The sequence below is a fragment of the Zalophus californianus genome, chromosome X, assembly GCF_009762305.2.
Source record: "Zalophus californianus isolate mZalCal1 chromosome X, mZalCal1.pri.v2, whole genome shotgun sequence".
Taxonomy (NCBI): Eukaryota; Metazoa; Chordata; class Mammalia; order Carnivora; family Otariidae; genus Zalophus; species Zalophus californianus.
Window position 1 is genome coordinate 72287771 of NC_045612.1, and position 26258 is coordinate 72314028.

Below are 26258 nucleotides of genomic sequence, written 5' to 3' on the forward strand. Positions count from 1 at the left end.
ACAACAAAACCAAAAACCTAAGTGTGGCTAAGCCACAGAGAACAAAGGCACGTTTTCTACACAGATCACGTTTCAACACATGGCTGCTTTTTTAGGGTATCAACCCAAGAGCTGAGGACTTCTACAGCAGAAAGTAGGTACCCCTCCACGTCATCCGAGCCGTCTTCCTCCCTCCACACCCAGCTGTCGGCATGGCTGCAAGCACCTTCTACTAAGCAGCAAAATGACTGCCGTGGCCCATCTCCCACTGCAGACTGTGCCGGGTATGGTGCGGCACAGGCAAGCCGGGCCAGGACGGTCTTCCGACAGCCCACTGGGGAGCTGGGCCATAGCCCGAGCTGCTCTTCACCCTAAGGGTTATGGCAAATAGCTCCGTGAGAGCCAAGGTCCTGGCCCCAGCTGCATGCACAAGGACAACTCTCACGGCACCTTATCTGTTTCTCTCCTTTTTCTCCTGGCCGAGGCAGACTAGGGAGAGAGGAGTGCTTTGGTTCGTTCGTTTACAGCTCTAATTGCTGAAAACAGTGCTGTGTGGCAGGGAGAAGTCCTGGCTTCCACACGCACCCCTTGTGAGGCAGAGTGTTGGGCCATTGCGCAGCTGCTCATTCCTAGGCCAGGAAGGAGGAAGCAAAGCTCCAGCTCCTCTGGGCAGCTCTGATCCTGGAAAATTCACTGCCCACATCAAAGGGTCCCCCCATAAGGTCGGGCGCCCAGAGCTGACCCCCTCCCCCTCAAAAAAAAGCAGCTGATACTCAAATTTCTGCACAGGCTCATGTAACAGAATGGACTTTTATTATTACTATCATTTTTTTTAAGATAATTCATACAGCCACTGATTATACAGAGCCACTTCTCAGTACTCTTTTCTTTCCACTTAAGGAACTGGAATACACCACGAGGAGGAGGAGAATGCCAAAACAAGATTGCTGGCTCGTCACCTAGGGTTACAAATACACGCTTATTGTTTGACACTTTATTGAACTTTGCAAAGCAAGACTGAGCATCTTTGCCTTCGTTGTATGCAGCTGAAGCAGGAGCTCAGGGAGGGGAAGACGGCGCCGCTTTCCTTGGCAGGGGAGATGTGACCCCTGTAGTCCTGTCTTGTGGTGGGAGGACTAGCCCATGTTCTGTCGGTTGCCATAGCCCCTAGGATGGGTGTCCTTCCAGTCATCCCACTCCCGAGCTCTGCGGAGTGTTTGCTCATCATCCTCAACCTCCTCCTTTTGTTCCTCATCTTCCTGGTGCTGAACACTTCTTTTGAGCTCTGCTGCAGTGGAAAAATGAGAAAGCAGGGGTGAGGAACTGAGGGAATGTCAGGTGCCTGGGCTCCACTCTGCACACAACTGCACACAGTGAGAACAAGCAAGGCAGCTAGCTGCCTGCCCCGGAGCCAGCAGAGTGGCCGAGAACACTGCCCTTACTTAACACAGGACCTGATGCTCCGAGTGATCTTCACAAGAAAACAAAAACAAGCTGAATTCACAGAATGAATTCCATTTTGGGAAAGATGTCTTGCTAAAAAGGCCAAACACTGCCCCTTCCCCACCCCCGCCATCCACACACAACAAAAACACCAACTGCCCAACAGAACCCCAGCAAGCCAGAAAGACTCAAAAAATATTTATGATTTAATGATTTGTGGTATGTCAGGAAGGAGGGACTGCAGGCGACTTTCCCCCTCCATCCAGCTCCTTTATTACAGCTATACATTTCTGTGAGAGAGAGAGAGAGAGAGAGAGAGAGAGAGAGAGAGAGAGAGAGAGAGAGAGAGAGAGAGAGAAACTGTAAATCACCGGGCAGTTGAACCTACTAGAAAAGAGTATCTGTGCTATTTGACACTTGTTTGGAACAGGTCTGAAGTCCAAATGGTGCTTGTTATGCGGTGTACACCCAAAAGAAATTAAACCAATTGCCACCTCCCTCTTTTGCATTCATTTTGTTTTCCTTTTGTGACGCAAAGGAGCATTTCCTGGCTACCCTGAGTTTGCCCATGAGAAAGAGACTGATTACTATGATAAAAAATGAAACAAATGGGGATCTCATCCTCTTCCAACAGCTTACAAGCTTTGTGGTTTTTGTTTTTTAACATTTTTTCTTGTAAAACAAAAGATCCTGGAAACCACACACACACACACACAAATATACATGTATAATTTTAAGTTTTTATAAGGAAGCTAGACATTTGTAGTCTCCATCTGGGCCAAGAAATAGAGCTTCTGTACCTATCCCAAAGGCTTCTCCAGGAGCATCTTCCAAATGAGAACTGCTCCCCTTCTCCTCCCAAAACGTAACCACTATACCAACTTTTATAGTAGTAACTTCCTGAAGTTTATTATAGCTTTATGACCCAAGAGTGCATCCCTAGATGCCAGAGATGTCCGTTTGTACCTTTTTTTACTCAATGATTTTTAGTACAGAGTTGTGAAACCATCACCAATGAAAAACAATTTCCATTACCCCCAAAAGCTCCCTTGTGCCCACGTACTGTTGATTCCCATTTCTTCTCTCCCCCTAGCCCCTGACTGCCAGCAAGCTACCTTCTGTCTCTTACAGACGTGCCTATTCTGGAAATTTCCTATTAATGGAATCAAACAATATATGGTCTTTGGCTCTGACTTCTTTCACTTAGCATAACGTTTTTAAGGTCAGTCTTGCTCATTTACAAATATTTTGGTATCTTCTGTTTTTTTAAAGATCTTATTTATTTGTCAGAGAGAGAGAGGACACACAAGCAGGGGGAGCAGGAGCGGGAGAAGCAGACTCCCCGCCGAACAGGGAGCCCGATGCAGGACTCCATCCCAGGACCCCGGGATCATGACCTGAGCCGAAGGCAGATGCCTAACCCACTGAGCCACCCAGGCGTCCCATTTTGATATCTTCTAATCTACAGGCTCCCATCCCATCCCCTTCTTTCAAGTTATCTATCCAAGAAAACTGGAGCATTTGACCTGCTGAGTTTCCCCAAATCTGGATCTTGCTGACTGCATAGTCGTGCTGCAGTCCAACAGGGTCTTTTGTATTTCTGCCGACTGGCAAGTGGATACAGAGGCCTGATCTGACTCAGGGTTGATCCCTTCGGCATGACTCTAGCCGGGGCTGTGTTCCCTCATCAGGTGGATTGTAACATCTGTGTCTCATGTGTTGTGACGTTAGCAGCTGATGAGGCTTGATGCCTGGATTCATTGATTTTCTGGGGTTTCAAAAAGTTGATACTCCTAATTTTAACATTTCTTTTTTTATTAACTAGAATGCTTTTCCAAAGTGAGGCTTCCCCTCATCTACTACTATGTAGTTACCCAGGGGGGAAAAAAAAAGACAAGGATCGATGCTTGATTCTTTCACTTTACCACTTGTCAGGGTAAACAATGGGTTCCTTATCCTCTGAAACGGAACAATTTTTGTTTTTAAATATAATTATGACCCATGGATTTCATGGGTTTTAACCAACTGCAATGATTTCTAAAAAATATGTTTAAAATACACTTTTAAATTTTAGAATAGTTTTAAATTTATAGAAAAAATGAGTAGTATGGAGTTCCCTATCTGTACCTAGTTTCCCCTATTATTAGCATCTTATACTACTTTTTCCCTGAGGTTTTACCTAATGTCCTTTTTGGTTCCAGGATCCCATCCAGAATGGGACATTCTGGTCCTCTGTCTCTTTAGTCTCCTCTTGGCTGTGACAATTTCTCAGATATTCCTGGTTTTCGAGGACCTGGGCAGTCTGGGTGAGTACTCAGCAGGTATTTTGCAGAATGTCCCTTGATTTAGGGCTGCCTGATGTTTTTCTCATAATTAGACCCGGGGTTATGGGTTTTGGAAGAGAGTACCATAAAGGTTGAAGTGCCCTTCTTATCACATCAAATTAAGGCTACACACCGTCAACATCACTTCTCACTGCTGATGTTAACCTAGATCATCCGACTAACGCAATGTCTGTGAGGTTTCCAACTGTGACGTTAACTCCTCTCCCCCCCCGCCCCCCGACTTCCAAACTGTCGTCTTTGGAAGCAAGTCACTGAACAGCCCACACTTAAGGAGGAGTTATGCTCCACGTCCTTGAGACGGAAATATATACACAAAATTACTTAGAATTTTTCTGTAGGGGAGCTTGGTCTCTTCTCCATTTATTTCTTTGACCATTTCTTTCTTTCACTATAGACCCATGGAGATTTGATTTTTTGTATTGTAATCCAATATTGTTATTTTCCTGCTAGAATTCTTCCAGTTTGGGCCAGCAAGAGTTCTTTCAGCTGGCCTGTGTCCCCATTAACAGACTTTTTTTTTAGTGCTTGTTTTCTAGTACTAAAAGATGCTTCGGGCTCATCTGGTATATTCTCTGCCCCAGCCTAGAAGCAGCCATTTCCCTAAGGGACCCTGTTTTGTTTTGTTTAAGTTAGAGAATGGTATTAAAAAGCCAGATGTGGGCTCTGGAAGTGCTCGTTGCTATTGACAATCACCCTTTTTGAAGCCAAACTGTCTCTGGCCAGTGGAAACATTTTCAAATTGGCTTCTGAGTCCTACTGTTATGACCCTAGTTATCTTTGAAAATTTCTTCCCTGTCTTTATAACAAGATGTTCCCAGTTTCCTGCCCCGGACTTGGAATTAGCTATTTCTCTAAGACATCCTGGTTTCTTCTAATGGGAATGGTATTTCAAGACCACAAGCTGTGTGTGTGTGTGTTTACTTTTCAATACAATTTCTCATGAGTTCCTATTCAGCACTACAGGTGTTTTATTTCTAACTTAAATTTTTTTCATCTGTATTTTTCCACACTAAAAGTCTTACTTTTCAAAGACAGAGGATGATAGAATATCTCCTAACTGCTCACTTATATTATCTCACATTACACACAGTGTTGGAATAACACTAACATTTCCACCAATTACTGAGAACAGTTCTTTTTTTCTTGCATATGCTTTCCCCAATTCTCCATTTTTAAAAATAGTTGTACTGTATCTACATTACCTGAGTACTGAGCAGATAAACAAAAGTTGGAGGGTGATCTAGTTTTCTTTCCTTTATAAATCATCTGCTGTTTTTGCTGAAATGTCTGAGACATTTTTTCTTCTTTAAAGTCTAGTAATTTTACGACAATGTGTCTTGTGGTTGGTCTCAGGTACATGGTATGCTTTATCAACATAAATCTTTTTTTTTTTTTAATTCCAGGAAAGTTTCCTTAACATTAGTTTTCAGCATTCTTTTTCCTTGCTTTGGTTTTCTTCTGTAGATAATCCCATTATCCAAAAGTCAGCTCTTCTTTGCTATCTTTAATACTTGCCACTTTTTCTCCAGTTGTGTTTATCTTTATTGCTTTTTTATTTAAAACATTTTCCCTTAGCCAGGCATTTTCTGTAATGTGTACCCATTCTTGTTTTCTTCTGGTTTAGCTTTCACTTCTGAAATAATATATCTCCCAAGTTGTCACCACATTTCTGTGTTTTATGAATCCCGCTTTATATTGTTTGTCCCTGTCTTACACAGTTTTCCTAATGCCTGCCAATTAATTTTTACACAGTATGTAGTTTTTAGCAGTAAACATATTAACTTCATCCAATTTTTAAAAACCGTATATATTGTATGGTGACTAACATAATAAAATAAAATAAAAAATAAAAACTATATATTTTAGATTTGTTGTTTTTTGAGTGTCCTTCTGGAATGCTTTTGATCCTCCCTCCCCCCCCACCCCTTCATAATGATTTTGTGTGGGATGTGACCTTGATAATTTTGTGTTCAATTTTTCCACAGCATTATTGAGACATATTTCACATACCATAAAATTCACCCGTTTAAAGTGTACAGTTCAGCGGTTTTAGTATATTCAGAGCTGTGCAACGAGCACCACCATCTGTTGTTCATTCTTACATGTAATAACTTCTCCTGAACTTTTAGAAAGTATGGTTTGGGGTGGCTTTTCTAACTTCAGAGGCTCCCTTTCTGCTGTTTTTATGTCTGTTAAAGAAATATGATGACTTGCTTCACTGGAGTTCTTGGCTCTGGTCCTCTTGCCCACTTTTATCTGAACCTCCCCTTTCCTCCTTCTTTATGGCCCCTGTTCTACTCAATGTCAATTCTATCCTTAGCAATTTCTCTTCAGTGTGGGGACCCTGTTCCTGGAAGCAAGATCTGGTGGGTCCTTTTCAAAAGTTCATTAAAGATTGGACTTCTCCGTCTCTTTCAGACTCTGACCACAGGTCCCTTGTACTCACCCAGTTTTTACTGCAGGGTAAAACCCCTCCCATTTCAACTGCTGTCCTTACACCGGACTGCCACACTGTGGAGGGAATACCTGTTTGCTGTTTTGGAATTCTGCTGTTTGTCAGGTCTTTCAGGTGGGTCTGTCAACGCTTTCTGCTTTCTCCTACACCTATGCCAACCACTTGTTGATCTTGTGGCTATGAGTGACTTGCCCTTATCTGTTTTTATTTTGAAGTTCATGGGGATACGTTGTCACCTCTTTGTTGAAAATGTTGCCCAGGAGGGGCGCCTGGGTGGCTCAGTCAGTTAAGTGTCTGCCTTCGGCTCCGGTCATGACCCCAGGGATTGAGCCCCGAGTTGGGCTCCCTGCTCAGCAGGGAGCCTGCTTCTCCCCCTGCCCCTCCTCCTGCTTATGCTCTCTCTCTCAATAAAATCTTAAAAAAAAAAAAAGAAAAAAAGAAAACGTTGTCCATGAGTTTTTTTGTGTTATTACTGAAATATTCATGTAGACATATACACAAACATAGCACAGCTCAATGAATTTCCGCATCTGAACACAGCTATGTACTCAGTACTCAGATCAGATGCAAAACACTAACTCCACAGAAGTCCCCCTCAGGTCCAATTCCATTCATGATCCCCCACTAAGGGTGAACACTATATTGGCCTTTAAGCAGCCTGTACAAGTTTCGCCTGTCTGCGCACTTTATATGAATGGAATCATATAGTATATATTCTTTTGTGTCTGGCTTTTCTCACTCCTAATTATGTCTGCAAAATTTCTGCTCTATTTGCCACTGATAGCTCAAGAACCAGAGGTAGTTTAACCTTACTGCTAAATAGTATAATAAATGTGAACACACTCAGACTTTATTCATTTTGTTATGTACAGGCATTTGAGTAGGGTCCAGCTTGGGGTACTACAAATAATGCTGCCATGGACATTCTTGTACAAGCCTTCTGTGGACGTATGGTCTCATTACACTTACGTATAAACCTAGGAGCACAGCTGCCAGGCCCCAAGGGCGCACCTATGTGCGACTTGCGTGCATCACTACCATCAACACCCCTAGAGTCTCTACACCTTTTATTGTTTCCCTTCTTCGTTTTACTTTGGGTTTATTCTGTTCTTGTTTTCCCCACCCTCTTAAGCTAGAACCTTAGGTAAATAACTCCACCTTTCTCTTTTTTCCTCAGATTAAGGACTGAAAGTTACACAATTCCCTGTCAGCACGGCTTTAGTTGTACGCCCCAAGTTTCAATCTATTTTCATTGTCATTCAGTTAAAAATATGTCTCATTTTCTTTGTGATGTCTTTTTTGACCCATGAGTTGTTTAGAAGTATGCTGTTTAATTTAAAAATATTTTGAAGACTTCCCAGGTATGTTGTTACTGATTGCTAATTTAAGTCCACTGGGGTCAGAGAACATATTTAGGGTTATTTCAACCTCCGAAACTTTTTGAGACTTCTTTGATGGCCCAGAATATCGTCTTTCTTGGTGCATGTGCCATGTGCATTTGAAAAAGGGTGTATTTATTTTGCGGTTGTCGGATATATTGTCCCATACATGTAGAACAGGTTACGGTGGCTGCTGCTAGTGTTGTCCAGATCATCTACATCCTCACTGATTTTCTGTCTAGTAATTCTTTCAAGTAGAGCAAGAGAAGTATTACACTCTCCAACTCTTGACTGTAGATTCGCCTGTTTCTCCACTTAAGTCTGTCACTTTTTAATTCATGTAATTTAAAAAAGCTTATTAGACACAAATGTTTCTCACTGCTAGGTCTTCCAGATGAACTGCTCCTTTTATTGGTATGAAATGCCCTTGTTTAGATCCAGTAACGCCTTCTGTCCTGAAGTCTACTTTATCTGACGCTCCTCTGGTTACCACAGCTTTCTTATGCTGTCAGCATGGTATATCCTTTTTCATCTTTTCACTTTCAACCAATCTGTGCCTTTATAATCAAAATGCATCTCTTGCAGACAGCATGCAGCTGAGCCTGAAATCAATCTCTGATTTCTAATTTGGAGGTTTATTCCATTTACATTTAGGATAATGACCGATATGACTGGAATGGGATCTGCCATTCTGCTATTGGTTTTCTGTTCACCTCATCCGGTTTTTCTTTTTTTTTTTTTTGCCTCTCTATTCATTCTTGTTTGCTTTCTTCTTTTATTTTGTCTATTGACTTTATAAGCTTTGTCTCTTTGCCTTACTTTTTAAAGCGGAATTTACTTTTTAAGAGTAGTTTTAGGTTCACAGTAAAACTGAATGGAAAATACACAGTGTTGCATACGCTCCCTGCCTCCATAGAGGCATAGCTTCCCCCACTTTCAACATCCTGTACCAGAGTGGTACATTTGTTACAATCAATGAACCCAAACTGACACATCAGTATTGTCCCAAGTCCACAGTAATTCACAACAGGGTTCTTTCTTGGTGGTGTACATCCTGTGGGTTTGGAAAAATGTATATAATGACATGTATCTGCTGTTATACCATCATACAGAATAGTTTCACTGCCCTAAAAATCCTCTGTGCTCCACCTATTTGTCCCTCCTCCTCCTCTAACCCCTGGCAGTTGCTGATCCGTTTAGTCTCTTCAGGTTTGCCGCTTCCAGAAAGTCCTATAGTTGGAATCATGTAGCATATAGCTTCCCAGACCAGCTTCTTTCACTTAAGAAATCTGTATTTAAGGTTTTTCCATGTCTTTTTATGGCTTGATAGCTTTTTTTTTTTTTTTTTTTTTTAGCATTGAATACTATTCTATTGTCTGGACGTACCACACTTTATCCATTCAACCTACTGAGGACATCTTGGTTGCTTCAAGTTTTGGCAATTGTGAATAAAGCTGCGATAACCACCTCTGTGCAGGATTTTGTATAGACCTCAGTTTTCAACTCATTTGGGTAAACATCAAGGAGCAGGACGGGCTGGATTGTACGGTAAGAGAATGTTTAGTTTTCTAAGAAACTGTCTTCCAAAGTGGCTGTATCACTTGGCATCACGATCAGCAGTGAATGAGAGTCCCTGTTGCTCCATTTCCATACCAGCATTTGGTGTTGTCGGTGTTTGGCATTCTGGCCATTCTTACATGGGTGTAGTGGTATCATTGTTGTTTTAGTTTGCAATTCCCTAATGACATGCGATGTTAAGCTTCTTTTCATACGCTTATTTGCCCTCTGTAGATCTTCTCTGGTGAGGTGTCTATTCAGGTCTTCTGCCGATTTTTTAATTGGGGGGTGTCTGTTTCCTTATTGTTGAGTTTTAAGAATTCTTTGTATGTTTTGGATAAAAGTCTTTTATCAGATGTGTCTTTGGTAAATATTTTCTGCCAGTCTGTGGCTTGTCTTCTTATTCTCTTGATGCATTATTTCTTAAAAAGATTTTACTTGTTTATTTATTGGGGGGGAAGGAGTGTGAGCAGGGGGAGGGACAGAGGGAGAGGGAGGACCCCAAGCAGAGGGCATGAGCCCGACACAGGCCTTGATCTCATGACCCTGAAATCATGACCTGAGCTGAAATCAAGAGTTGGACACTCAAACCGACTGAGCCACCCAGGCGCCCCTTGATGCATTATTTTTTAAGTGGTTGCTCTAGGTAATACAATATTCCTTCCTAACTTTCCAGTCTACTTAAGAGTTAATACTGAACCATGTGGGAGGCAGCCTCAAAAATGGACCCCAACTATCTCAGCCTCCTGGTAGTCATGCTTTTATGGAGTCCCCTCCCATACTATGTGACCAACAGAATATGGCAGAAGTCAGTATGTCACTTCCAATGTTAGATTATAAAAGATACTGGGGCTTCTATCCTGATCATTCTCACTCAGATCATTCATTCTGGGTCAAAGGAAGCTCCTAGCTGTGAGCGACCCCATGGAGGGATCCACAAGGGGAGGCCTCCTGCCAACAGTCACAGGAATGAGCCAATGAGCTGGAAGCAGATCCTCCAGCTTCAGTCAAGCTCTCAAAAGACTGCTGCCCCAGCTGACAGCTTGACTGCGACCTTAAGAGCTCCTAAGCCAGAATCACCCAGTGAAGTTGATCCTGGATTCCTCACCCTCAGAAAATATGTGACAATAAATGTTTATTATTTTAAGTTGCAACATCTTGGAGTAATTTGTTACACAGCAATAGATACTACGTACCACTTTCCATAAAACAAGAGAAGCTCCCCAAAAATGGTTCCATCTAGTCCATCGTTTTTGCTATGGCTGTCATATGTATTACATCTACATACAGTATAATCCCCACTGGACGGTATTATAATTTTTGCCTGAAGAAGCTATACGTAGTTCATTCCCTTCAGCCTAAGGAACTTCCTTCAGAATTTCTTGTAACGCCAGTTTCCTGGTGAAGAATTCCTTCAGCTTTATCTGAAAATGTCTTAATTATGCCTTCATTTTTTATGGATATTTTCACTGGGTATAAAAGTCTGGGGTGACAGGTCTTCCTCCCTCCCCCAACACTTATGAGACGTTGTTCCACTGTCTCTGGCTCCCACTGTTTCTAATGGGAAGTCAGAAACAACTCATATCACTGTTCTTTTTTTTTTTTTTTTAAAGATTTTATTTTTATTTAATTGAGAGAGAGAGAGAGAAACAGCATGAGAGGGGAGAAGGTCAGAGGGAGAAGCAGGCTCCCCGCTGAGCCGGGAGCCTGATGTGGGACTCGATCCCAGGACTCCGGGATCATGACCTGAGCCGAAGGCAGTTGCTTAACCAACTGAGCCACCCAGGCACCCAACTCATATCACTGTTCTAAGTGTAACGTGTACTTTATCCCTGGCTGCTTTCAAGATTTTCTCTTTTTCTTTGGTTTTCATCAGTTTGACTACGATGTGCCTATGCGTGGTTTTCTTTGCGTTTAACTTGCTTGGGGCTTGATTAGATTTCTGAATCTGCAAATTTGTGTTTCACTGATTTAGGGAACATTTCAGCCATCATTTCTTCAATTTTTTTCCTGGCCCCTTCTCTTTCTCTCTCTCTTTTCCTACTGTTATTTCAATTGTACATATGATAGAACTTCTTACCTTATTCCACAGGTCACAGAGGCTCTGTTTCACTGTTTTCCAATTTTTTGTTTTTCAGACTGTCTAACTGGTACTGGTCTATCTTTGAGTCAAATGACACCTTCTTCTGCCACTGCCAATTTGCTATTAAGCTCATCTAATGGGTTTCCAAACTTGAGATATTGTCTTTTTCAGTTTCAGAATTTTTTGTGTACAGTTCCTAATTTGCTGCTGCTATTCCTCTTTTTTTCCTTGTTTCTTTTTTTGAGCATGAAAATAAAATCTTTATTTTCAGTTATTACCCACCAATAAGACAAAGTTAGGCTCACAGTTTTAGCTCCTGACTCAGAGTGAACTAGGAGGCAAATTTACATCCATCAGATACAACTTTTTGAAGTTCAGGCTATCCTGAGAGCTTGTAACATACCAGATATTGCTGGATTCTCTAGTGACAGACTGCCAACAATGGCTGACACTAAGTAGAACTTGTGAAGTGTTTTTAATAGGAGGTGTTTTCTAACTGCTGCTAAAAATTAAGAGGTTTATAAACATGTTACATGTCCAGAAACAAGTTAAGATACTTTTAAGTCTACCCATAATGATTTAGGAATGTGTATGTTGTAATCTCAAGAGGGGTCAATAGTCCACATGGACTGAAATAATACCTGCCTCGGGGCAGCAGGTATGTTTGTAAATATAAAATTATATTAGACATTACCTGCTGAGATTTCTTTTCATTTAAGCATATTTTCCCCTCTGCCCTTGAGCATGCAAATAAGCTGCTTTAAAGTCCTTGTCTGCGAATTTCAACATCTGCATCGTCTAGGGTTGGTCTCCACTGACTGCTTTTCCTCTTGAGTGTAAGTCACGTTTTCCTATTTTTCTTTCCCCCATATGTATAGTGGTTTAGGATTAAACCCCAGACTTTGTGAATTTTATGTTGTAGAGACTCTGAATTCTGTTTCTTTCCTCTAAAGAGTACTGATTTTCCATTTTAGCAAGCAGTTCATTTGTCTAGTACCAAAATTCCAAATTCTCTTTCCTCTGCATTGGGCAGCAGCTGAATCCTCCATTCAGTTATCTTAGCCCCAGCTAGGATGCTTGGAGTATATCCCGGGCATGCATAGCTTAGGTGTCAGCCTGAGATTTAGGCGGGGTGTATATAGAGAATCAGGGCTCCTCCTCTGTGGTTTTCTCCTTTATGGGATAGCGTCTCATTTCTCTCATTTCTTAACCAGTAAGACTGTACGTTTCTAAGTTTCACCTACCCCCACATCACCATGACTGCAGACTGCCAATGGGTGAGAAGCTGTAAGAAACAGGCAACCCTTCCAAATGACCACTCTTCTCTTCTTTGTGCTAGAGTGGAAATAGTCCTGGAATTGGAAATTTTAAGACCCGAATTCAAATCCTAGCTGGCCACTTTCTAGCTATGTTGACTTTGTGTAAGTCAGTTCTCAGACACCATTTCTTCATCCTAATACGGGGATAAGAATGCTTGCTTCACAGGGTTGTGAAGAGGATCAAATGCGGTAATACACAAGATAAGGAAACAGAGGCTCAGAGGGGCTAGATGATGTCCTATTTATTAAGTGGCAGGAATAATTGGTTACCCCAGGTCTGTCTGTCCTTTTTCTAATATACCATATTGCTTCCATCTTCATAATGGCCACCTAAGTGTTGACTGCCCTCTAGCCTGTGTCTGCTCTTGGCCGTTCTCTAGTTCCTTTGGGTAGTTGTTTTAATTTCTTCAGTTTGTAACTGTTATCTGTGGGAGGGACTGGCCTTGGTACAACCTACTCTGCCATTACCAGAGTGGAACTGCCCTCCATGGGAATTTGGCTTTTGCTATCTAGCTGCTTAGTCTGTTTTTAATGCCAGGACATCTGGAAGGATTCCAAAATTATGCAGCCGCTGCTCCCATCCTCCCAGAATCATCTGCTATTTATCTTAACAATAAATAAAATAAGAAATACCGCCTAGGGTGCCTGGGTGGCTCAGATGGTTAAGCGTCTGCCTTCGGCTCAGGTCATGATCCCAGGGTTCTGGGATCGAGTCCCACATCAGGCTCCCTGCTCAGCAGGGAGCCTCCTTCTCCCTCTGCCCCTCTCTCTCTCTCATGAATAAATAAATAAAATCTTAAAAAAAAAAAGGAAATATCACCTAGAATCTTTGTCCAGATTACTTCTGCTCCTAAAGGGCAACAGTACTTGGTCAGAATTTAATTGCTAGTGAGCAAGGAACCGAGAGTATAACTACTTTCCTCCTACCCCTTCATACCTGGTGGTGTCTTGGCTATGCCCTGATCTGGTAATGCTCCAAATTTCCGATGCTGATCATACCAGTCATTCACCGTCATAGATGCCAGACTTGGATAACCAGCTCCAAATACTCTGCAAGAATCACATTACATTTAGAAAACTAAACATAAATAGCGCTACTAAAAAACCTCTTCTCTTTAGTGACAAAACCTGTGTCTGTTTCATCCTTGTTCCCCTGCCCAGGTATCTTCTGAGGAGTTGTGTAAACTCCCGTGAGGATATGTAAAAAGAGGCATCCAGGAAGGTGCATTAAAGTCAAGAGCTTTCATGAGAAGATAACAGCTCAGGATCATCGCCCAGAAAGCAATCCCAGAGGCCAATGTCCCACAAAGCAGTGATGACAACGTGGAAGGGGTCTTTATAGTTGGTGGGTCTAAAAGGTACAGAGAGGAAGGAGACTTTCCTGCCACCCTATGGAAAAGCATCTCAAGAACTCAGAATTAAATCCTAAGTAGGCAAATATGTCCTTCTGAGAATTGCTGCTGAAGGCAATAAATGGGAAACAATTGAAGTAGGCAATTCTCCATTAGATTCCTTTCCTCTTTCTGAGTTATTTATTTTTGTTGGTTTTCTTTTGGGCCTATTTTTAAGCTTGAGTTTGTGAGAGAAATGTCTGATGAAGAGAGACATACAGAAAGTATTAGAGATAACATCCCTCTGATGAAAGAACAGCCACCACAGGCGAGGACGTGGCCTTTTAACAATGCCCATTCTGTCCATTACTCATGCACTGCAACTGAGCCATAAAAGCAGGGGGCCTACAAAGGCAACCCACTTTTTAGTACTACCTACTTGGCTTGGGCCACATTCCGAGTGAGAACAAAGGGTTTCATTGGAGGCCTGTCCTGACGAGGTGAATGAGAAGTTGATGCCTGGAAAGGAAATTAAGTTATCAGAAGTGCATTTTTGCCATTCTGCCTACCCCATTATGCAGGCTCTTAAGTTTTCAGGTGCTGGAAAAGCCCTGGATTCAAACTTTGCCCACTCCCTATCCCTCAGTCTCTCAGAGATAGCAGCAGAATACTAATGGTGAAGGCTGCTGAGCTCTCCTGAGGAGGCCAGAGTACCCTGCTGAATGAAAAGGAGTAGAAAGCTCTCCCAGAAATCATCTCACCAAAAGTAAAAAAACTCCTTGGCTTTATAATCTTCCCCTCCAAAGAAGGAGATTCCAAAGGCTTTTTCCATGGTCCAGCTAAATCCCTTGAGCTGAAGCTGAAGTCCCTTTCCTCAGCCTGGCCTTGAGTGCTAAAGCAGAATCATTAAGACCCCTCTTCTAAAACCCCCTTCCGATGTAACTATGCAATTAATTGTCAAGAACCCATCTAGGTTTTTAGAAGAGGGTGTTCATAAAGGCAAGGGGGAAGAATGTGCTGGTAGTTTTCATATAGTGGCGTACAGAAATGTTTGAAGGAACCTTGGCTATCCAGGGGCATGCGGAAACAAAAGTATGATCAGAGAAAAGGTGTTCACTTGGTTGTAGGTTCATCACTTCCAGAGCCAATTCCCATACCAAATAAGAGAGCATTAAACAACAACAACGAACAGGGCAGGGGAGGACCCGAAGAGTCCAGCCTCAAAATGCCTGAAAGCCATTCACCTAGATATGCTCTAAGGGCCTTATGGCCTTAGAATACTAATTGCTTATTCTTGGATCCTTTAACAGGAGTGAGGTTGATGTTACCCGGAGGCCTAAGCTCCTGGGCTAATTAGTACAAATCAAATCAGGAAGAGGTTTCTCTGGGGACTTAAATAAATGCCTGTGGCGAGCTGATAAATTCAACTCAATCCACGTTTGTATCCTGAACCAAAAAGTAAGTGGCAGCAGAGCCTAATCTTCTGAAGCAGCAGCTCCAAAACAGGGTGATGATTTTCAAAGACAGCCAAAGCTGTGTCACACCAGGTTTTCTTTATCAGTATACCCAACATTTTGTGCATGGAAAAGTCCTTCTGTGTCTCATACTTGGGGGATCTAAGGGTGTGAGAGTGCATCACTGTGTAAGGTTAAATTCGGATTCCTCCTCCCAACCTAAATATATTCCCGATCGTTCCTTTTATCTTCCTTCTACACTGTTCTCTCCCTCCTCCAGTGCCACTTTCCCTCTCCGTTCCCATCTCGTTCCTCTTTCTCCTTTGGTTATTAGAGTCAAGCACAGATTTTAAAGGCCCACCTTCCTATGCATTCCTTCAGCACTCAGACGTCCCACAGCCCAAACCAATTTAGGTCACAAAATTACACATGGCTAGAAGTGTGTTACAGGTCAGAGAGCACTGGGGAACACTACTGCAAGCTAGAGAGAAAGCTACCCTGGTGAACCTTCAGCCTTCCTCCACCAAGCTTAATGAGGACAATGATTTTAGGGAGACTTAAAAAGGATTTTAATTCGATCGTTCTCCTGTAGAACACTCCAATCTCTTGACACTAGCTTCTTGAGCTATATGATAGGCAGCGACCAGGCTTACCTCTGCTGAGGAGTCTTTTTCTCTCAGGATCTTCATCTCCTGGTCAATGCTCTCAATCTCTTCCAAGCTGATACCAATCCACCTTCGAAGGTGAAGGAGGTAATATTCACGAACATGCTCATCATCTGCTTGACCACTTTCCACAGCAGATTTCAGTGCGGACAACCTATGCTCCAATTCCTTCTTCTGCTTGTATCTGTTCCATAGAAAAGCATTGCCCATGAACTTAAAAATGAAGAGATATTCCTTCAAAGAAGGCCACAATAAGAGTTTACCTTTGCCAAGTGACCAGGCGGTAAGTATGCCAGTTTCCATTTTGGCAAAAATACAGATTCTATACCTCCGAACTCACCACCAAGGCTGCAAGTCCTCAAGACTGCCAAGGCAAGGAAGGGATCAGCTGGGGCTGTGAAATACCTTCTGAAGCCAGAAAAATACAGAAGTAACCGGCTCTGAGCAACTCCTCCCATCATCTTTAGAGATGGGAGTCCTGCAGTAATTTTAGTATGTCAACCCGTTCTAAGTTGGATACTTAGTATCAATGTCCATTGCTGGAACTACCACTTCAAAGAGTCACAGAATCTTAGGGGTTGTTTACCTGCCACCGACACAGGGATTCCTTGGGAAATAGCCTAAAAAAAGTGGTCATCTCTTCTCTTCTGGGCCAAACAATCTTAGCTCTTCTGGCTCATCCTTCTACTAAGGGAATCATGTTGTTTGAACCAAGGAAATACTCTCTTTTATTGTATTTTTCTCAAGGACAAGGTGCTATATACTAAGTGCTTTTATCTGTACGATCACATTTTTTTTAAAGTAAGCTTTACACCCAACATGGGGCTTGAACTCATGACCCTGAGATCAAGAGTCACATGATCTACTGACTGAGCCAGCCAGGTGTCCCCTGACTCATCCCAATATAAAGACTCACAACCATCCTGCCTGCCTTTTCCAGGATGCATTCATTCATTTGAAAAGTATTTACTGAGTACCTATTATGTGACAGGCACTGTTCTCAGTGCTGGACACACAGCAGTGTAGACAAGAAAGTCCTTGCTCTCCTGAAGCTCTTGTTCTAGTGGAAACCAAAAAAAGAGATGATGAGTCAGGTGGTGTAAGTGCCATGAAGAAGCAAAAAGCAAAGTAAAGTGGACAGAATGATAGCACAAAAGTAGAAGTGCTATTGTATACAAGGTGATCAGGAGGAGGTGACGTTGCAGCAAAAACTTCCATGAGGAAGCAAGCCATGCCAGTATCTGAAAGAGGGTTCTCAGGGGGAAAAAAGAAATGTGATGGTCCTGGAGTGGGAGAGAGCTTGGCTTGAAGTGTCTGAGAAATAGAAAGTAGGCCAGTGTGGCTGGCATGGAGCGAAGAAGAATGACAGTAAATGAGGTAAGAGAGGTAGCCAGGGCTAGAATTTGTAGAACCCTGTAGGCTGTAAGACCCCAAATATCAAATACCATGATATTTTGAGACAGGAAAGCCACGGGAAGCTTGTGAATAGAATACTTGACATGAATAGAGTGACATGAAAACTTTTTTTATATGGGCCACTCTGGCTGTTGTGTGGAGTGCAGACTGTGGGGGAGGGGAGGCAAGGATGGAAGCGGAGAAATCCATTAAGAGGATATTGCTACAATCTAGATGAGAGACAGTGACTTGAAATATAAAGCAGATGTACTGGATGTAAGGGCTTGGGGGGGGGGAGAGAGGAGTCAAGGAAAAGTTCCACAATTTCCAAGAGAAGTCTTTTGAAATACCTATGACTGGAACCCCACTCTAGATGTCCAGAATCAGATGCTCCTCTGCAGGTGTTCACCCGAATCTGGAGTTCTTAACCTGAGGTCCACAGATAGAGTCTAAGGGGACGGGGGCCTTGAATTCCCTGAAATTTTATGCAGAATTCTACTTTTTTTTTGGCCCAGGAGAGGTCTGTAGTTTTTATAAATTGCCAACAAGGTCTATGACCCATGAAAAGTCAAGAACCACTGCTCTGGAGACATTCTTTATTATACCAACTTTTTAGGCTCTTCTGATCCTTTGACCCAACACGTGAAACAGTTTATATGGTGTTACAAATAACCGTCACAACACCACCATCAGTAGCCTCTGAGCAAAACACCACAAAGATAAACTCCTAGCTCACAAATGCTATTACAGGTATCACTTGAGGACAATTAATTCTGGTCCCACTCCTACCCCAACCCTCTTTCCTGGATGTACCTACAGCAGGAAAAAAACCCTACCAGGGCCTTAGAGTGTATAAAATCCAAGGTAAATTCTGGGTCAGTCTACCGGTCCTTTGAATAAGGTTCTTGTGCTTCCTTTCCCATTCTCTGCACGCTTGCGGTCTAACCCCATTCATGGACTGCTTCTTCACTTCCTCGCTCCTGTCATCTTTGAAACTTTAGCTCCTCCACTCCTGCTTTTTTTTTAGGCCAGTGTTTTTTAAACCTTTTGGTCTCAGCCGAAGAACCCTTTCTTCTTATGAGAGCTTGGAACTCCAGTAAGTAATAAACAGATCAAAATCCACCTTGGTTAAATCAGAGGAAGGCTCCCAACATCGCCCCTACCCAGGCACTGGGATGGATTCTTAGAGTTCCAAGGAACAGATTGAAAACCACTGTCCTAGACTTTTCATTACTGTTCTAGATTTCCCACGGTGAGCCATTACACGGAAACACTCCCTACCACCTTAGAATCCCCAGTGCCTGTCACCCTTCTGACTCTGGACAACTTTCCCCATTCCCTTTTTCTGTTCTCAGGCTGCTGCAGAGAGCTAACAAATTATAAATTTGTGTCAAATGAGTCAACAACAGATCCAAATGATCAAACTTTGGCCGAGCGGTCGGTCACTTGTGCTCAGCTCTCCTTCTGTTCATCTTTTGTGGATTCCACGCCACCATCACACTCACCAAATGGCCAACCGACAGAGAATTCAGTGTCCCTCTTTACCTTAAAATCTCTGTAGTTTCACCCTTCCTCGTCTTTAAGGAGCTAACGCTGTCTTTACCAGGGCAAGGTCTCTACCATTCCACTTTTGCTATCGATCCTGTCCCTACCCACATCTTGCCAGGCCTCACTCTGTCAATCATCCTGTCATCAGCAGTTACAACTTTTCACTCTACTGGTGCCACTCCAGGTCTATCTGACTCCAAAGTCCAGGCTTTATGTGCAACACCATATTGCTTCCATTTTTCTGATGAACACTATCTGGTCCTCCCAAGATACTTCCAGTACCTACTATGATCCACTTACTGGGCTGGGTCCCAAGATACGATGATACAGTTAGGATACTAAAGATGCAGTGAATCCAGGTCTCTGACCTTTAGGAGTTTCAAGTCTAGAGAATGACATTTACACTGTGATAAGTCACACAAACTAAGTGCTACTGTATCTGGGAGGGGGCTTGACAGGGAGAAGTTTCAAAGAGTACAAGACATTTGCCCTCTCTCTTCCCCAGGCTTTTATAAGCACCTTGTTGAGTCTCTGACCTCTGATTGCTCTTTCCTTCCTCTTTCTTCTCCCTTAACTTGCCCCAAGATCTTATCCTTGGCTTTTTTTTCCTCTCTACATGTTTTTCCTCGGCAATCCATATCCACCAAAGCTCCTAAAGATTTAGCACTAGCCACCAGTCTCCTAAGTTTTAGTGACATTTCCATCTGTCTATGGATATGTACCCAATTGTCACTTCAGAATCTAAGTTCAGTAAATAGAACACCAGACTCACTGCTTACCCAGCTTCTACTTCTCTCTTTCTGGCACAAGAATGGAGGTGCAGTTAATCCACCACTCACGCTCTCATAGATGGGAATCAGAGTAGAGAGGATATGCGAAGAAGATGTGGTATATAAATACAATGGAATATTATGCAGCCATCAAAAGGAATGAGATCTTGCCATTTGCAACGACATGGATGGAACTGGAGGGTGTTATGCTGAGTGAAATAAGTCAATCAGAGAAAGACGTGTATCATATGACCTCACTGATATGAGGAACTCTTAATCTCAGGAAACAAACAGGGTTGCTGGAGTGGTGGGGGGTGGGAGGGATGGGGTGGCTGGGTGATAAGACATTGGGGAGGGTATGTGCTATGGTGAGCGCTGTGAATTGTGTAAGACTGTTGAATCACAGACCTGTACCTCTGAAACAAATAATACATTATATGTTAAAAAAAAAAAGGAAGAAAATAGCAGGAGGGGAAGAATGAAGGGAGGGAAATCGGAGGGGGAGATGAACCATGAGACTATGGACTCTGAAAAACAAACTGAGGGTTCTAGAGGGGAGGGAGGTGGGGGGATGGGTTACCCTGGTGATGGGTATTAAGGAGGGCACGTTCTGCATGGAGCACTGGGTGTTATACGGAAACAATGAATCATGGAACACTACATCAAACACTAATGATGTAATGTATGGTGCTTAACAAAATGATCCAAAAAAAAGAAATGGGTTTTGAGAGAGGATATACCATTTAGGTGCTTTATGTAGCATGGCCTCAGTATGTAAAGCGGTGGTGTGGGGAAGGAGGGAGGACTTACAGAAACTCAAAAGGATCTCAACAATGCGTTTTCTAATCATATCAATGCTTCTTGCAAAAGTAATACCTTTGACAGCTGTCACTTCATTTTTATCTCTTTTCCCAGCTGAAGTACCCTATTATAACATGGTAATTTGTCTTTCTGCCTCTCTCTTCCCTTTCAGGATTCTATACACATCACTTCCTTCTGCAGACCTCTGACCACAGTACTCTCTGCTTCTGCCAAACTAGATTCCTCTGCATGCCCTGTACATACCTCAAGTTACCCTGCCGTGGGCTTTTGCTCGTTATTCCTCCTGCTTGTCAACAATAAATGTTTCTCAAGCATCTCCTATGTGCCAGGCCCTGTGCTAGGCATACCACGGTGAACAAGACAGAAACAGCTCCTGCCCTCAAGGAATTATTACATTCCAGGAGAGGAGAGAGACAAAGCCCAGGAAGACAGAAAAATGAAGAGCACTTCATGCAAAGAGAACATGTACCAAGACTGTAGAAGGAGGGAGCTGGGTCTGTGCAAAGGACTGAAAGAAGGCAACTGTGGCTAGAATCTAGTGAACAAGGTAAGACTGAAGAGAAGCAGGCGCCAGATTGTGCAGGGCCTTGGAGTTGGTGATTTGGCTCTCCCAGGTGAAGTGCTAGTGGCCCACACTGAGGTAGGACAGTGGAGGTCCAGAGAAACAGGACATCAGATTCATTCTGTAGCTAGAACTGTCAGGCCTTGCTGGTGGACTGGATGTGGAGAGTCAGAAGGGAGGAACCGAGGCTGACGGCTGACTCCTAGCTTCTGGCGTAAACACCTTGGTGAATGGTGGTGCCTCAATGAGATGGTGAAGACCTGGGTGTGGGGGCACACTGGGGGTTAAAAAGCCAAGGGTTCAATTTAGGCCATGTTAAGTTTGAGACGTCTCTGAAACATCCATGCAGGGTGTTGGAAGGATGAGTCTGAGGGTCAGGAAAAGTCTGGGCTAGTGATGTAAATGTGGGATCCATTAGCATAAAGATAACACTATTATCTTGTCTGGCAGACATTTTAAAAAAATGTTCAAAGACCAAGCTTTCTAGCCAAAGAAATGCAAATAAAAACAATGAGATACCTTTTTTGGTTTTCCCAATTGGATTTTCTAAGTGTTAACATCTAAGACCAGGGCAGTGGGATATATTCTAAAACTCTTGTTGTTGTGGATAGCAATGTTGCTACCATCAAGAGTCTTAAAATATTTAAACCCTTTGATCTAAGTCACCGGTCCTTCTAGAAATCTACTCTACGGAAACAGTGACAGATGCAGTTAAAGAAGTCTGTTCATAATACTACTTAGAAGAGCAAAAACAAAAACAAATAAAAGAAGACCCCAACCTATACATAGTCTAAGTATTTGACAGTAAAAGATTAGTCTGAATGATGATGGTACAACTATGGCATGCAAAATTATGCAACCATTAAACAGCATGGTTTCAAGAGACATGGGGAAATGTTCACAATATAATGTTAGGTTTGAAAAGGAGAAAAAAACTATATATATATATACAGCATTATTCCAAACTTATTAACTATAATAACTATGTATCTGGAAGGAAATACACCAGGAAGTTAACAAAGATCATCTCCGAGGGCTAGGATTGAGGCCTTTTTAATTTAAAGAATACTGTTTTTCCGACTTTCTACAGTGACTATTATTACTTTTACATTCAGGAAAATCTGTGATTTCTGTTTTTAAGCACGATTCAAGGCTCATCTCGCATGCATGACATGCTGAAGCCTTGTCCTCATCCCTCCTGCTCACTCCCTGGTCTTTCTCTAGAACCCTCTATCTCTATGACATTTACAGTCCTATTTTGGGGTGTACTACAATTATTTGGATACCAAACTCACTGTTTAACTACCTGTTACATGCCAGTGGGCTGCTCCCATCTTCTTACAAAAGACAGGACGCTGAATTCCACTTCCTATCAGCCTCTCCCATTTCCTCAAAAATTAGTCACTGTCACAAACTAACCCTGAACCATGCTTCATTATTCTTTTATAGACCATTACCACCTGAACTTCCATTGTTATTTACCAGCTTATTGTCTGTCTCCTCCACTGAAATAAAAGCTTCATGAGGGCATGGATTTCATCTGGTTCTCCATTACTTAGAACAGTTCCTGGCCCACAAGAAAGGCTCAATACATATTTGCCAAATGAATGAATTGATTTTCGGCTCTTTAGCCCAGACCTCTCCCCTGAGCCACACACTACCAGATACCTCTACTTGGATGACCTCTAGACACCTTAAATGCAACATGGCTCAATACTGAATTCATATGCTCTCCTATCCCGATTTGTTCTTCCTCTTCTATTCCCCATCTTAATGAGTTCCACAAGCCATGCGCGTATGACAGAAACATGGACATCTTCCTTGTTGCCTCCGTCTACCCCACCTCCCAGAACTAACTGATCACCAGGTTTTCTGCAGATTCAACCCTTCTAAATAAATATATCCCCCTCATCTCTTCTGCCATTGCCATAGTGAGGCCTCGTCACTTGTGACCTAACTCTGTCATACCGCTTCCTAACTGCTGCCACTGTGTGCTAGTCAAAATGCAGACATGACCACGCTCCTCTTTAAAAAACCCCAACACCGGTGCCTGGGTGGCTCAGTCAGTTAAGCAACTGCCTTTGGCTCAGGTCATGATCCCGGAGTCCCGGGATCGAGTCCTGCATCAGGCTCCCTGCTCAGCAGGGAGTCTGCTTCTCCCTCTGACCCTCTTCCCTCTCGTGCTCTCTGTCTCTCATTCTCTGTTTCTCAAATAAATAAATAAAATCTTAAAAAAAAATAAAAATAAAAATAAAAAACCCCAACACCAAAAACCTCCAGTGGATCCCAGTCACGAACCAAAGTTTAGGTTCTTTAGCATGGCCTACTAGTAAATGACATTCATATAGTATTAACTATGTGCCAGATACTGTGCTGTTTTATGTGCTCTATCTTATTTATGTTTCTTAATCCTACAAGACAGGTACCCTTATTACTTAAATGTGATTTCACACATGAGGAATCCTGAGGCTCAGAGAAGTTAAATGACTTGCCCAAAGTCCAATGGCTTATACGTAAAGCTGGGTCTCAAACCCAGGCCTCTGACTCCACAACCTGTACTCAGCAACGAAGACAGAACAATAGCTGACTTTGAGTACTTACTGCATCCGCCACTGTGCTAAGTGCTTTTTGTGTATTTCTCTTTTCATCTTCAAAACGACTTTATGAAGAAAGACCGATTATTATCCAATTTTACAGCTGGGGAAAGTAAGGCACGAAGAGATTAAGCAACTTACCCAAAGTGAGAGTGATTAAATGGTGGAACTGGGATTCAAATCCCTCCCCAAGTTCTTAGCAGGAGGGCTGTTCCTTCACCTTCCTCACATCCCAAGCTCTCTTTGGTCTGGACCCCACAACATTCTTCAGCATCATTCCTTCCCCTTCTCCACGCCCCCCTTCATGTTCCAGCATCATCTAATCGCTGAGTTGTTTCCCCACCCCAGCACTGTGCTCTTCAGTGCCCCTGTGGCTCTACTAACACTAGTACCTCTTCTGGCTAATGCCCTCCTTTCCTCTTCCTCCAAATAATATTCCTAGTCATACTTAAACAACTTGTCACAGGAGCCATCTATTCCAGGGACCCTTCTCCTCTCTCCTGCTCCCTTTGGTTAGGTTTCCCTCCTGTCTTCTCTATCACATTATTTTATATTGCTACTTTGCTTCTATACCTCTTTTCCTCACCAGACTATATACTCCTCCAAGGTGGAGACCACCCGTACTTACTTGAACTCCCCCACTCAGTTTGTATCTCCAGTGCCTACAGTGGCTCCTAGACACTGTGAGCACTCATTCCATGTTTTTTTTAAGTCTGAGAGTAAGCCAACTTGTTCAAGGTCACACGATGGAGCTGTGCTAGGACTAAGATTAGTTCAGGATGTTACACGCCTGATCCATTACTCTGTTTGAACAGAACTTCTCACTCAGGGGATCATCAATGGATTATAGCTACAAGCTGTTGTGCCATTCAGAGATATCTACCCCACTGTACATATGAATAATGCTATGCTGTGATGTGGGAAAAAATTGGGAGACACTATGCTAAACTACATTCTGTTGTTGGCAACCATAGGGTAGCAGGGGCCTGATGGTTAGGTATGACCATCTCAACAAAAGCAGGGGCTTCTTGAAAAACTCAAGAGAGTTGACTCTCATCAGGTCCTAACGCTCAACAGGAACCAAAAGAGTGACAGACACCACTGTTCCCCTCCCCGCCCCCCAAAACATGCACCCCGCCCCAACAGCACTGCCATTGGGCAGTCCTCAAATTATAGCTACTGACCCACCTCTCTATTTTAGCTTGTCTTTGAGATGCCATATCAGCAAGGCTAGGATAGGCCATGGAGGAACTAGCAGTGTTATTATCAGTTGAGTTGTTCTTGGTTTTGGGCAGCTCAAACTCTGCCACATGATAGTACCGGCACTGAATTAAGTAGTTTAAAAAGTGTTCTCGAGCCCACTGCAAATGATCTAGACGCTTGCTGGGGTTGACTTGTTTCATGGTGAGTGCTCCTTGAAATGCTGGCACCATCAGGTACTTCAGGTCGGTGGAAGCAATCTCTTCCAAATCTTCATTTCGGCTGGAAAGAGCAAAGAGGAGGCTGTGAAGCCTGGACGGGCATTCGCACTACAGCCCTTGCTTCCTGGCGGGGGCGGGGGCGGGGGAAGGGGGGAGGGGAGGACTGCGGTGGGTGTGTGGAGGGAGAAGGCAGGAGGAATGAAAGTGGCTGTCCGCTCACACCCAATGTCTATGCAAACAGCCAACACTAGGGAGCAGAGACGTGGGATAGCAACCATCTCGAAGGCAGGTGGAGAATGTAAACAATGCACAGGAGATCGCGGTGGGAGGCAGGAATAAAAGGTTCCTAGGCCTTTTGGAAGGGTCGGCTCCACCCTTGATAACCATTATTACCTCCGTTCTCAACCGTGAGTACCCTGTCCCCCATTACCTGAACAAGTCGAGCTGCGATAACATTTCGGCAGCCTTCTTAAGGAGGTCTAGTCCCTTGACCACCTTTTCCTGGATCACTCGGGAACCGGTGGGTTCAGTCGCTACTTCCACTTCGTCTAGAAGCTGTTTGCTGGTTTCGAACAGCTCGGGGAGCCGCGGTAGCAGCAACTCGTCTTCGGCTGTTGCCATCTTGGGGGAGGGAGGAACGCGGAAGACCTCACTTCCGGGGTCAAAGGCAAACTTGGTAAAGAAGAACGCGGCGAGCGGGAACGAAACCGGAAGGAGCGCCGTATTGGTCCCGTCGCTCCATAGTTATCAAAGCGACAAAGGACTTGCGGAAGCCGCTGGTCGCCGACTCTGGCAACCGTTTCCATAGACTCAAGCTTTGCAGGCTGCTGCCTGTCGCAAGTAGTAGGCATCTGCTGCAGTCAAGCAAGCGAGCAAGCAAGCCAGCCCTGCGTGCTGTTTTACGGGTCGATCCTCGTCGTCGACCCCGGGCTGGGAAGTTCCGTGGGCTCTGAGCTTAGCCCCCGGCGGGACGAGGTTGAATTCGGAGCGGGCGCGGGCATGCCGAGGGAGCCGGCCAGGCGCGCGCCTTACCTCGCGAGGCGCTCCCTCGGTTGAGGGGCCGGGGCCGCCAGAGGCTCCCAGCCGCCACGCCGCTCCCCGGGTTCGGTCCTCTGCGCGCGCGAGTGGGAAATGCC

At 43.5% G+C, this 26258-nt stretch overlaps 1 protein-coding gene across 2 annotated transcripts; it reads right to left on the bottom strand.

The window, feature by feature from the left end:
* Positions 1-757: 757 nt before the first annotated feature.
* On the bottom strand, positions 758-26258 carry IGBP1 (immunoglobulin binding protein 1). 2 transcript variants are annotated; one of them, XM_027608447.1, is made up of 6 exons: positions 25553-26258; positions 24890-25183; positions 15999-16194; positions 14331-14410; positions 13498-13610; positions 758-1264 (listed from the first exon to the last, which is right to left on the bottom strand). In XM_027608447.1, exons 1-6 carry the CDS (start codon positions 25741-25743, stop codon positions 1116-1118), a joined length of 1023 nt encoding a protein of 340 aa, XP_027464248.1. In that variant the 5' UTR covers positions 25744-26258; the 3' UTR covers positions 758-1115. The 2 variants fall into 2 exon arrangements, with proteins under 2 accessions (XP_027464248.1, XP_027464247.1); XM_027608446.1 differs by having other exon boundaries at positions 758-1267; positions 25553-26254.